Genomic DNA, 13144 nt, shown 5'->3' with positions numbered 1-13144 from the left:
TCCACCCTCTGAGCAGCTGAGAGACATTGGGGTAAATGACCCAACCAATCAGCAGAGCAAAAATGCACGAAACCAAACACACCGACAGCCAGTCAATCAGTGGAGGAAAAAGGGGAAAAAAAGGAGAGGCACAGCAGTTTGGCATCCAGGGCAGCCTCCCCGTTCATGCAACCTATGAAGCATGTCAAGTCTGGAGAGGGACTGCTCCTTAAATGGGAGGATCCATGCCCACTGTAGGGTGGCACTCAGGGGGAGGTAGAGCTAGAGCACAGACCTCTCAAGCAGCCCCAGCTGTGTGGGGCTAAACAGGAAAGCAGCTGAAGAACATTTGCTGCCTGGACCCTCTGAAATAAGAAGAGGGACCATCTTTACTATATTTCCTTTTTAGAGCCCAGGTTGCTCAACCTGGGTCCCTTGGACAACATGGGGGCTAGAAGCCCAGGCCCCTTTGAAGAAACTATTTACCTTTGTGCCTTATTTCTAGTCTGAATTTGTCTAACTTCATTTTCCGGGCACTGGATCTTGTTACACTGTTGGTAGATCAAAGAGCCGCCTTATTATATTTCTGTTCCTCATGTAGATTGTTATAGACTGCGATCAAGTTACCCCTTAACCTTCCCTTTGATAAGGTAAACAGATTGAGTTTCTTGAGTCTTTCACTAAAAGACATGTTTTCTAATTCTTTAATCATTCTCATGGCTCTTCTTTGAATCTTTTCCAATTTATCAACATCATTCTTGAACTGTGGACACCAAACTGGACATAACATTCCAATAGCAGTATAATTACATATGTATGGTGGGAAGGGAGATGATAAAGTGCATAGCCATGTGACAGATTTCATTTTTCCTATCCCTTTGACCACCTTGCATGATCTCTGCCAGGATATGGTCTAGCACTCCTTTACCAAGTTGTGCATTTAAACCATAAACTGAATTCATAAAAAGCAGTGAACTGAAAGCATCTCAGCAATAATGCTGCAGTAAAGATAAGAATATGAGATGACCTTCTTCATAATGAAAAGACTGAACAAATTCAGGACTAGGGCTTGCTTCTGAGTAGAGAAAATTGTTTAGTAGCTTTATAAGGAGAGCTCATCACTTTCTGTGATGCAGGTCTTTCTAGCTGCATTTTATCATTTATAATCAATCCCCTGAAGAAGTATTTGATGGAATGAATAGAGTGGATGTTGACAGTTTGGCAAGCTGTAGGACCAAGTTAACAATCATTCCTTATATTCAAATATTTAGCAAACTGTCAACCAGATTTATTAAACTATCAGAATTGGAATTGTCTGGAATTGTAAAGTGCAAGTAATACAGTACTTCTACCTTTTGTTGTGTTGGACATGGATGATTCCAGTGAAATTCTTTGCTGCTAAAGTTGACACAAGCTGTAGACACAAGCACTTTGGAGGTGCGGTTGTTGAGGGCGGGGGGGAGTACTCTGAGCTTGAAGGCTCCCTAAAGCAAAGAGAGAATCATAGAATATCAGGGTTGGAAGGGACCTCAGGAGGCCATCTAGTCCATCCCCCTGCTCAAAGCAGGACCAACCCCAACTAAATCATCCCAGCGAAGCCAGTATTACTGCTTCCTCTTTCTCAAAAGACTGCCAGATGTTATGTATGATGAGAGATGTGTTGGCTATGTACAGCAATTCTTTAGATTCAGGAGCTGCAGTGAATCCCATCATTGAAATCTATTTTCTGTTCTCTGACAGCTGTTTTTGCCATTTACTTTAAAAGCAGATGGGGGGGGCATGCAAAGAAGAGCTGTCAGTTTTATTACCATGTATAATTAGCATCTGTGCAATACATTAGACTCATCAAGCAACTTAGAAGAAATTGTGTGTTGTAAAAATTCTTCTGGGGTTTCTTGACTTGCTTCTTGACACCTTCTTGTACATGAGGAAGTGCTGAAATTAAACAGTGTAGATCAACGAAATGCTGAAGCCACTAACCCTGACCAGATTTGCTCAATGAAAATGTGACTAGCTGAATTTTGAAAGCAGTTATGTGAATAATTTATTTCTGCATATGATATTTAAAGCTACAACTATTTGTTTTCTTGAGCACTATAATATATTTTATCATTAGTAAATCAATTTTGAGATCTGTTGCTTATCACGTGATAAGCATATAGGTATGGCATATGTCTGTACAGTATAAATTGTCTGCCCTTCCCCAGATTCTAGTGAACAGGCTTAGTGTATTGAAACAGTTTTATGTAATCCATCTGCACACTTACAACAAAAATGTTTATTCAGAAAAATGCCTTTTTTCTAGAGGAGCATCTAAATACATTCTGTATTTTAGATTTAAATGGAAACAAAGGTTAACCTGAAAACAAGCTTGAAAGAGTAGTTTTAAATGTACTTGTTGTCTGTCTCTTCAAGTTGTCAAGCACTAATGAGCTATTCACTTATCCTGTGTGCTGTAAGTTTAGAGGACATAAGAACCTCCCATTGAAATGTGTTAAGTAATTTGCATTTCACAATGGTAGAGCTCTCTGGGGTGCAAGAGAGAAGGAACCATCTACTCATCAGGAGCATAATTTGATTTGATTAGGTTGGAAATTGCAGCTGCAGAGAGTACCTCCATAGTCTAGAATAAAAGTGGGTATTGAAGTTTGTATATGTAGTGGTGGGCAAGATTTGGAGGAGTGGGTAAAACGCTTCACAATATATTTCCTGGATAGAAGTAAATAGGAAATAGTCTTTGAAAAAGTGTTTCAAGCAGATTAGCAACTTGATAATCAAAAGCAGGGTTTCATTGTAGAGAAACCCCAACCAAAAAAGAGAGAGAATGCTATGTACATTAATGATTGTTTTTGTGATTGTAAAGGTTTTATAAGGAGATCTTCTTATATGATAAGCAGTCTTTCTGAGAGAGTCCAATCATTGATGACGCATTTACTTAACTGTAGTCCATTATCTTATCTTATTTAATATGCTGCTAGCATTGGCTGTGGCTTTTGAAGGAGAGACCACAGCCACTGTTTTGTGATACATATGTGATCACTTCTCATGAAATGAAAAAAAATATTTTGAGGTTCAGGTAGGAGGAGCTATTTTAAGACATTTGATATAACATCTATATAGAACATTACAGATTCTCGCAAGATTTTCTACTCCTGCAGTATAGCACTTTAGGCTGAGCCATGTGGTTTATAAACATTATGTAGTTGTTTTTTCAGCCCTAGCTAACTAAGCACAGTTGTATTCAGGAATTCAAAATATTTAATTTAATAAGAGGCAGAAATATAAAGAAGTGTTTTTAATTACTGTGGGTTTTATCAGAAGGATGCAAATTTCCTTGAGATATTACTCTGTGCTTTGGGACCCTGGAATGTATCTAATTAAATTTTTCACAGAATGGTGGATGCAGATTTGCACTGTGTAAAATTCATCTGATTCTAGGCAGACAAAGGAGGAAATTAGAGGATAACAAAGCTTGAAAACGTAAATTTGATTTGCTTGCTTTATGGACAACATGGGGATATAAAAGATTTTTCTTCTGTATTTATATAATCTGATTTAACATTTTTTTTCTCTCTTGTACTAACCTCTTTTTCTGAAATGTGATGTGTGTTTAGAGTATACACATTAGTTGAAAGTAATAAAAGGCATATTTAGATGATCCTACTATAACAAATCCTTTATCCTTGTAAGTTTATCCCAGCACTTCATACTGAGTCTGTAAATCAGACCATACATCAGACTGTGCATCAGACTGTAAATTTTCTACTAAAAGGAAGCATTTGGTAAAACTGACATGGAGCTTATTTTATTACATACATTGGTAACTTGGTACTTCATTAGTCAGCCGTAGAACTTTTTCTATTTTTAGAGCAGTATATTTTGTGGACAAAATTGTATAGTGGTGAATTTAATATGTCATTCTTACTTGCCATAACAAACTACAAAAACATTAAACGACACAATGTTGAATTAATAAGCAAGGCAGAAATCAAATAGCAATGCAGAAAAATTCAGTTAGGCTAAGTATCTGATGCACACCTTATTGGGCCTAGATGTTTTATCAGATCTGCTTAAATAGGATAATTATTTTTTTGAAAATAGTTGTAATATATCAATGTCACCCAGATAAACACTGAAAGGTCAGAATATCACAGTTACATGCCTGCCTTATGATACAATGTTTAATAATAATAATTAATGATTGCATATTGTCTATTAGTATCATATAGTCTTTCTCTACAAACTTACATGGAGCTTCTTCTAATGTTTTTCTATTCTTGTATAATTACACTATTCTCATCAGTTACAATTTGTCACAAAACAATGTATTATCCAACTGTGGTGGAGGTGGGGTTTGTATGTTTGTTTGTAAGGAACAGATGGGTAAACTTAAAGAGATTATTTATTCCCTATGAATATGTCAACATTTCATATATTCTCAAATAGCATGAACAGCCACATAAATAGCATACCAGCTTGGACCAGAATTATTATAACACATTGTAGTACTAATGTATTGTATTTTGAAACTAAGAGGTCTGAATATATTATATGCGGAGGCTGAAGGATTTTACTTTTACCTGAAAAGATTTATATATATAATCCTCTGATTAGTAAGAAAAACTGTTTTACCGCAATTTCCTGTTGCTGCTTTTTGATAATCTGATTCATCTTCGTGGAATCTTAATTGATTTATAATGTATTAGCCAGACATCTGACCATTCTTGGAAAATCAAGAGTGGTCAGAGGTAGTCTTCAAAATACAGAGTGGTTAAGATGAAGATAGGCAGTTCATATGTGATGGTGGTCATCTTGACTGACACTGGGAACCATCAGACCTAAGGCATCAGTCTCTAGAGTTTGAGTTAATGAGCCATAATCTATAGCTGAGACTCACACTCAGGATGGATCAGCAGGATAGGTGTGTAACACAAACTATTCACTGCCACACGTGCAAGAATCTAAGTTTACTCAATATATTAAAACCTTTAGGCTAAACCCATGAAGTTATTAAGAAAATTATATAGTCCTGAACTTAATCAGAATTCATTGTCATAGGTGTGAAAAGGGTTAACAGAGAGGTAAATAAAGAATAGGAATGAACCGTCAGTTTTCATCACGGCAAAAAGTTAAGTCTTATGCCACAGGTTTCTATACCAATGTTAAAAATATTTATTAATAACCTAGAAAAGAATTGAGTAGTGAGGTGACAAAATTTGCAGATAATGCAAGATTATTTAGATTAATTAAAAAAGAAAATTTAGGAACTTCAGAGGGATCTTGAATTCATAATACAATGACTGATTAAGTACAATGTTGACACATGCAGGGTAATACATATTAGGATAAAATAATACAATTGTAACTCAGCATTCACGCCCCTTTAAGAGCAGTTAAATCAGTGTACCTTTTATTGGGGCTTGGCCCTTTAAGGCAAGGGAATTTTGGACAGCATTGTTCCCCTGGACAGTCCAGGTGACCAAGAGGTAACGTGACTGACAGGCTCTATAAAGAAATGACTGTCATTCAGAAAGGAGGTACCAGAGTCCAGGCAAAATCAGGAGAGTAGCTACAAAATTTTCTGTAACTTTGTGTGACATTTTATGCAAATTATTTAATGAGCCAATTACATGCATCAAGAACATCATTTTTTGAAATACTTTGTGGATTTAGTGCTGATGAAAGGTGTTGGATTGAGACTAGATTTCTTTACACGGTTCCAGCATCTAGTGGGAGCAGGTTTGAAGGACAGACTTATAGACTTTAAGGTCAGAAGGGACCATCATGATCATCCAGTCTGACCTCCTGCACATTGCAGGTCACACAACTTCACCCCCTCCCACTCCTGTAATAACCCCCTAATCTCTGGCTCAGTTACTGAAGCCGTCAGATCCTGGTTTAAAGACTTCAATTTACAGAGAATGCACCATTTACACTAGTTTAAACCTGCAAGTGACTTGTGCCCCATGCTGCAGAAATAGGCGAACTCCCCCTGGTTCTCTGCCAATCTAACTTTGGAGGAAATTCATTCCCAACCCCAAATATGGCAATAAGTTAGATAGTTATGCTGCTAGCAGTCACAGATCAGCTACATGGCGTTGTAGGCACTCTCATACCATCCCCTCCATAAATGTATCAAGCTCAGTCTTGAAGCCAATTAGGTTTTTTGCCCCCACTGCTCTTCTTGGAAGGCTGTTCCAGAACTTCACTCCTCTGATGGTTAGAAACCTTCATCTAATTTTAAACCTAAACTTGTAGATGGCCAGTTTATATCCATTTGTTCTTGTGTCCACAGTGGTGTTTAACTTAAATAACTCCTCTCCCACCCTGGTATTTATTCCTCAAATGTATTTATAGAGAGCAGTCATATCTCCCCTCTGCCATTATTTGGTTAGGCTTAAGCAAGCCATGTTCTTTGAGTCTCCTCTCATATGGTAGGTTTTCCATTCCTCAGATCATCCTAGTAGCTCTACTTTGCACCTCTTCCAGTTTCAATTAACCTTTCTTAAACATGGGAGACCAGAACTGCACACAGTATTCCAGATGACAGGACCTTTATTCTTTGCAAAAGAAGGGGGGCAGAGGCTTGTGGGAAACCACAGGCAGCTTGTCAGGGAGCTACAGGGTAACCAGGATAGTCTGAAAGGGGGTATGGTTGCTGGGCAGAAGGGAACCTGGGAGTGCAAAGTGAAGATTGTCTTGGGATGACATTGGTTCCATTAACTCATGCCCCTGTATTAGCTATTAGCTCCTATCACCCCCATTCTGTTCCCCCATTAGCCACTGCTCTCCATAACAACTGCTTCCTTTTAGCTTCGTCAGCAGCCCCTATCCCCATCTTTCCTTCAGGTAGCCTTTCACCTCCTCTTCCCTGTCCTCCAATAGCTTTTGCCATTCCATTCTCCAACAGTTCCTCTGTCCTCCCCGTTTCATACCACTAGTTCCTTGTTTCCCCTCCCACTTACCCACTGTAGCCCCTCACCTCTCCTGTCAGTGCAGTGGCACTGTGCTGCCTCTTCTCTGCTGAGCTCCACATGGCATTGGGGGAAAGAGTAGCCAGATGGGAAGGCCGAGAGGCTGCCTAGCTGTATGTTCAGCAAGTGCCACAGGAGCCTCTGGTGGGAGCCATGATAGACTACAGCCCAGAATCACGTGATTGCCTGGGGCCCACCAGAATACATGACATCCAGGCTGCTCTTTGGGAATATGTGAAGAGGGACTTGGTGCATTTCCTGGGGCTCGCTATCTGCCTTTGGTCCATTCCTCAGTCTCTCTTCTCTCACCATTGGTTGTGATTAGGAGGATTAGTAAAGGCTCATCCTCCTGTCTTTACTTGCTCACAACCTTCCCTGATAGAGAGGAGAAAGAAGTATTGCTGCTGTCAGTATACAAAGGGGCTGGGATTAAAGGGAATGGGGCCTAGCTGATAGGGTCCCTTGTGGGAACTAGAACTGTCCTTGGTGGCTGCATGGGAAGCATCTGGCCCCTGCATCTTTTTCTCCTCACTCATTCTTACAATTCAGATTATCAAACGGGCCCCATAAATGAGAGAATAAAAATGTGTGTGACAGGATCCCTGGGGTACTCCCTGGAAGTATGGGACCGCTGTGCCCCCTTAATTCTCCAGCCTGGGCTGTCTCTCACCATGCTTTGCCAGTGACAAGCAGCAAACCCCTGTAAGCCCTGTTATCACTCAGCCACCAGCATCCAGAGGCACACCCAGCTATACACAGGGAAACACCAGCAAATCTCCCAAGCCCTTGTTGTGCACCCCAGAAGTATACCATCTTACACTGCTCAAGTCCTTTTCTTGAACAATCCAAGCTCATTAATTAGTTCTCCACTTCATTAAAGGAAAGTGAACGTGCACTAGCCTATGTAATCTGAGCAAATCCCCCAAGCACTTTGGAGAAACTCACTGGTAAGAATAAAATGTTAAAGTAAGTTTATTAATTACAGAAAGATTATACATAATTATATGTAGCAGGTATAAAGGTCAGGGATAGTTACTTCAGAAAATGAAAATTAAACATGCATTCTAAATCTTAAACTTTTATACTAAGCAAGTTTTTAATCAAACAACTTTTCTTACTCCACTGCGTGTTGCAAGTAGGTTATAGTTCTTCATACACTGGCTGAATTTCCTTCTCAGCCTGGGACCAATCTCCTCAGTTCAAAGTCTTTATCTTCTCAACATTTTTGTTGCCTTCTTCATGGGTGCAGGAGGAGAGAGTTGATCTCATGATGCCACTGCCCCTTATTTTATACCCTCAATCAAGTCCCTGGTGGGCCTTGCTGAGTCACAGAGTTGAGCAATCCGCATTGTATAGTGCTTGCACAACTGTCTCTTACAGAATTGTAAATCTCTGCTAATCAATGGTTGTTTAAAGCCTGCTTGGGTGTGGGTCAACATCCTTTTATTCACTGGAGAGCTAGCAGTGGGCATCTCCCAAACTCACAACATATTTCAATAACAATCATATAGCAAAATCTCATAACATAATACACAAAATGATATACATATTTTGACAGAACAATGAGTTTCACCAGATCATGACCTTTCAAATGATACCTTGCAAGGCATGCCTTGGATGCAATATCACAAGCCTGTACCAATGATGAATATGGGAGTTAATGGGTGCTACTTTGAGGTACAGCATGTCACAGTGGGTCAAGCCCACATGATGCAGATGAATGGACAGTGCTGCAACATGGTTTCAGAAGCCTTGTTGACCAACAATCCCTGCATGAATTTTACAACAGGTGATTCTAAATACCCAGTGCATTAAATTCACAAAACCTAGATTCCTTATGTTAAATGGATTTTCAGTTTTCTATTTTATATTGCTCGGAGGTGCACATGTCCAACTCCCATGGATTACAGTAGGACTTGCATGCTTATATGTGAAAAGAGAGTATGACCCTTATTTCATAGGCACATTAGGTAGGTTTTGAACTGCAATGTCTATGCTGTTTATAGTTTTGTGGTGGGAAACAGCAAAACAGACTGTGTAGTTTCATTTTGAAAAGCAAAGCTTCCTATAGTTTTGAGAGTTGCAGAGAATATGAAAAAAATCACCATAGTTTACAATCTTATTACTTTTAAATGTATCATTGCTAAGACTGTATGTTCTGTAGTACAGATATCCAAACATTTCCTTTTTATAGTTAACTCTCAGTACATAGTTTTGAATAATTACGTAAAACAATTATTTATCGTGTATTTTGGACTTAGTGGGCCAAAATGATCCCTGTCATAACTCCTTTGAAAGCTAAATAGTATTAGCTGAGAGAAATTTAGCATATTGTATCTAAATTGACAGTAAACAACTGACAATTCATATGTATTCGCCTGGATCCTCCCTTTATATTTTTATATGGTGCCTTGCCTTTCTGGATGCACTCTGGGAACCTACAGATGCAAGTGCATGATGGAAATTTTCAAATAAAAATGTAGTAGTTTTTTATGATTACAAATAGAACTGTACCTAGAATTCTAACCCTAAAACGCAGTGTTCTCCAAAGAAGTCACTTCCACTGTATGAAGGTTTTGGTAGTGCTTGCGAACTGCTTGACTTCATAGTAACTGGGCAGTAGAACTTCCTCAGCGTAATCTTTCCACATGTATACTCCTGATGCTATATTGATGATCCTAAATAAATCTGTTTACAGTGTGTCCTACTGAGATGGGAAACGAGTTCACATTCTGCATTGTATCTACAGCAAATCGTCATCCGCATCATTATGCATATATGGGAAAGTGGCAGTTAATGTGGAGTAAAAAGTTAGGCACGATATTGGTTAAAACAGTAGTGTGAAGTGAACACATGCAATCTTGATACTTAAGATAAAAATAACCTTGTTACCTAGTAAGCTTAAAGAAATTGTTTGGCAGTTCACATGCAAAACCATGTTGCAAGTGCCAGCATATCTGTTATTCAGTGCTAGTATTCTTGCTCAGATTTTCCTATAACTTACTTAAGTGTCTAACTTGTTTACATAAATCTCTTACTCCATCTAATGTGTAAATATGAATCCCTGGCAAGTATTTGGAGTTTCAGAAAAGTGTAAGACTACTAAACATACATAAGTTAGATCTGCAGAAAGAGTTTAATTATTTGTACTTCTTGCCTGAATTATACAAAAATTCCAGATAAGTGGTATATGTCAGATCAGATCAACCTGTAATTTATAGTGTTGCAACTCTGTATGTGAAGAAGAGAACATGTTTATACAGCCAAAAATTGAATTTTTGAAATTAAAACAATTACTGACCCTGATTCTCATGGCATAAACCTGTACTCCAGTAGAAAGGAAAAGTAACTATGATTAAATACATCCCTGATAATTTATTCTGACATGAATAATACACATTTTAGATTGTCCTTCAGCATTACATTTTTGTATTTTTATGGTATTGTTTTTCTTTGCAGACGGTTGGAGCAAAATTCAGTCAAGGTCATCCCTCCTGGAGCTTTCTCACCATATAAAAAACTTCGAAGAATGTGAGTGAGAAATATTTTAGAATTATATAAAAATATTTTTATAAAACAGGTCATGGTCATACAAAGAAATTCTCATCAAAGTATAAGTATTTAAGAGTGTTTGACAGCCAGAGGATTAACTAATATGGCTGTCTGATTGCTTAGATCGTATAGTTCCTTTGTCATGTTAATAACAATCGCTGGTTATTCAGTGTAATGATATTAACTAATATGAATGTATATATAGACAAATAGTGTGTCACTATAATGAAAATAATCACTGAACAGATATTTTGGAACATATTTTGAAATGACATACCATTCTCATTTCATAATTCCATTAATGCTGTAAGTTCTTGTTGCCATATCAACCTAACTCAAACAATACTTCATAAAATGTATTTAACCCTTTTATTATTACTAAAAATAAATCTAGTAATCATTTTGTATGACTATGTATTTTATATAACCATGTGGTATTTCAGTGTAATATAGCGATTTTAGTGCTTTGATGTTTTAATTTTTCAATTTTGTCTCACAAGGCCAAACTAAATATGTAGGTTTAGCCTTTTCTCCAATGACCAAAGCTAATTACATAATATTTTAATAGTTATTTTCTGTGGAATTGGTAGAATTCATTTAATATACCCTCATTTCTTATTTTAGTGACCTGAGCAATAATCAGATCTCTGAGACAGCTCCAGATGCTTTCCAAGGCCTGCGTTCACTCAATTCACTGTAAGTATCAATGTGATTTTTCTCAAAAGAAAGGCAAAATTTCTAACATTTTTGGTATTCAGTTTTTAAAGATGTTTGACTTCATGCAAAATTCTCATTTAATCTTCATTTTTCTTGCCCTTGAAAGCTGTAAGATAACATCAGAGATGTCAGAACTATAACCTGACATCATATTGTGGCTGAATGCTAAAACTTCTTAGATTCAGGTCTTGAGAAGGATCCATGTACTACTAATGTAAAAAGGTCCCAGCTGGATCCTTTGATAACTTGGACCAGTAAGCCAGTCAGGGAATGGAAAACACCCCTCTTCTCACACCATATACATTCATGTTAAATTGAAAAATATTGTTTGGAGTAAACTCATGATGATTTAAATTTGTTCCACTTTGAAAATTGCGGGCTTATCCCCTTTTTATCATGATCATTAGCAGAAATTATGACAATTCCTGCTGATCAGTTTTGTGAATAAGCTTAGTTTTCACATGCAAAGCTTACAAACTGAGCACTGATAGCCTCATGCTACTTTACTCTCCATCCCTTAGCGAATAGGACCTTTTGTTTTTTCAGCTTCTGTCATTTGATCCTTAATTATAATTAAGTACTGTTTTACTTCTCCTACTTGACTTAGTTTTCACAGAATTGGTTACTTCAGAAATACTTTGAAGTGGAATGGAAGTTTATACAGTTTCTTTAAAATTACTTGCTTTATTGCAGACAGGGCTTCCACTACTTTGGCAGTTCTAAAGGATTCTAAATATAATGATTTTTTTTTTTGTCCCCCTGAGGAGCATCCATTTTATTTTCACACATCCTATTCTAGCTGCTTTTTCACATTAAAAGATTGGCTCCTATTAAAGCTATATAGGAAGATGCTATGCAAGCTGCTTCTCAAATTATTTCATCAGAAATTGTCTATGTACATGGAACCAGCTGTTCTACTGTTATAAGAAAAAAAATCATAATTGTAATTCATTTTTCTAGCTACAACCAAAATTTAGGACGTTACGGATTTTAGAGAATAGATCCTTCCACATAAGCATTTATCTAATGAAGACAGATTGCCCTCTGTGAAATAATCTCTTCTCAAATAATACTTTTGAATATCTGAAAGGGTAAATTATTATAGCATAATGTGATTTAGTTAAGAAAAATATTACATAAATGCTACCTACAGGAAATCTTGACTTAAGGGGCTAAATGTAACTCGCTCTGGTTTTCCATGTGTGAGATGGTCTCTTTGTAAAAGGCACTGGTCTGGGAGTTGAAGACTTGGGTTCTACTCCCCACTCTGCCATCAACATGGTGTGTGTGAACTTTAGCTAATCATTTTGTTTTTCTGTGCTTTACTTTCCCCATCTATAAAATGGAATGTCATATGTACCCTCTTAGTAAAATGCAATGAGATCTTTGGATTAAAAAGTGCTAGAAAAAGAGCTAAGTATTCTTATTGTACTGTGTGCATATACCATAATGCATATTTTATCAGTCTGTGTTGTTTTCTTAAGGTTGCGAAGCCAAGAACTGAAAAGCTAGGAAGTATTATTGCTGCATGATTTTTTTTATTTTACAAACCTATTTTAACATGCACATCAGTTGTTGCCTCCAGAGTCTTCACAAGGTGCCATTGTGGGTCTCAGAGCTGCAGTTTGGAAACCTTTAGTACAATATATAATTTTTTACTGGCCTTTTAACTAATTTTCCTAGTCAAATGAACATTTTGACTTATATCATGTGTCAGTAAAGAAGGTGATATATTTTATTAGGAGATATGGCAGATCAGTGTGTTAGGGATTAGCAGGTAAACTCTTCCACTTCTGAAAGAGTACGATGGGGTTTTATTTTAGTGTCTGCTGTAGAATCAACAAAGAGAAACAAATTCAGACACAAATCTTTAGTATCAGGCTGTCTCTGTCAGTGATACTGGCTGCTATCTGGAGCCATGT

At 37.4% G+C, this 13144-nt stretch overlaps 1 protein-coding gene across 9 annotated transcripts in view; it reads left to right on the top strand.

Moving 5' to 3' along the window:
* SLIT2 (slit guidance ligand 2) overlaps positions 1–13144 on the top strand; it is a 416519-nt gene that overhangs the window by 294519 nt on the left and 108856 nt on the right. For all 9 annotated transcript variants that reach the window (XM_050947308.1, XM_050947305.1, XM_050947307.1 and 6 more), the window contains 2 exons: positions 10413–10484; positions 11130–11201. In XM_050947308.1, the coding sequence (XP_050803265.1) occupies positions 10413–10484; positions 11130–11201 (144 nt within the window). The remainder of the gene's footprint in view (positions 1–10412; positions 10485–11129; positions 11202–13144) is intronic.

Source organism: Gopherus flavomarginatus, chromosome 3, assembly GCF_025201925.1.
Source record: "Gopherus flavomarginatus isolate rGopFla2 chromosome 3, rGopFla2.mat.asm, whole genome shotgun sequence".
Lineage (NCBI taxonomy): Eukaryota > Metazoa > Chordata > Testudines > Testudinidae > Gopherus > Gopherus flavomarginatus.
The sequence above is the reverse complement of the archived record's forward strand: the minus strand, read 5'-3'. Positions and strand labels throughout refer to the sequence as shown.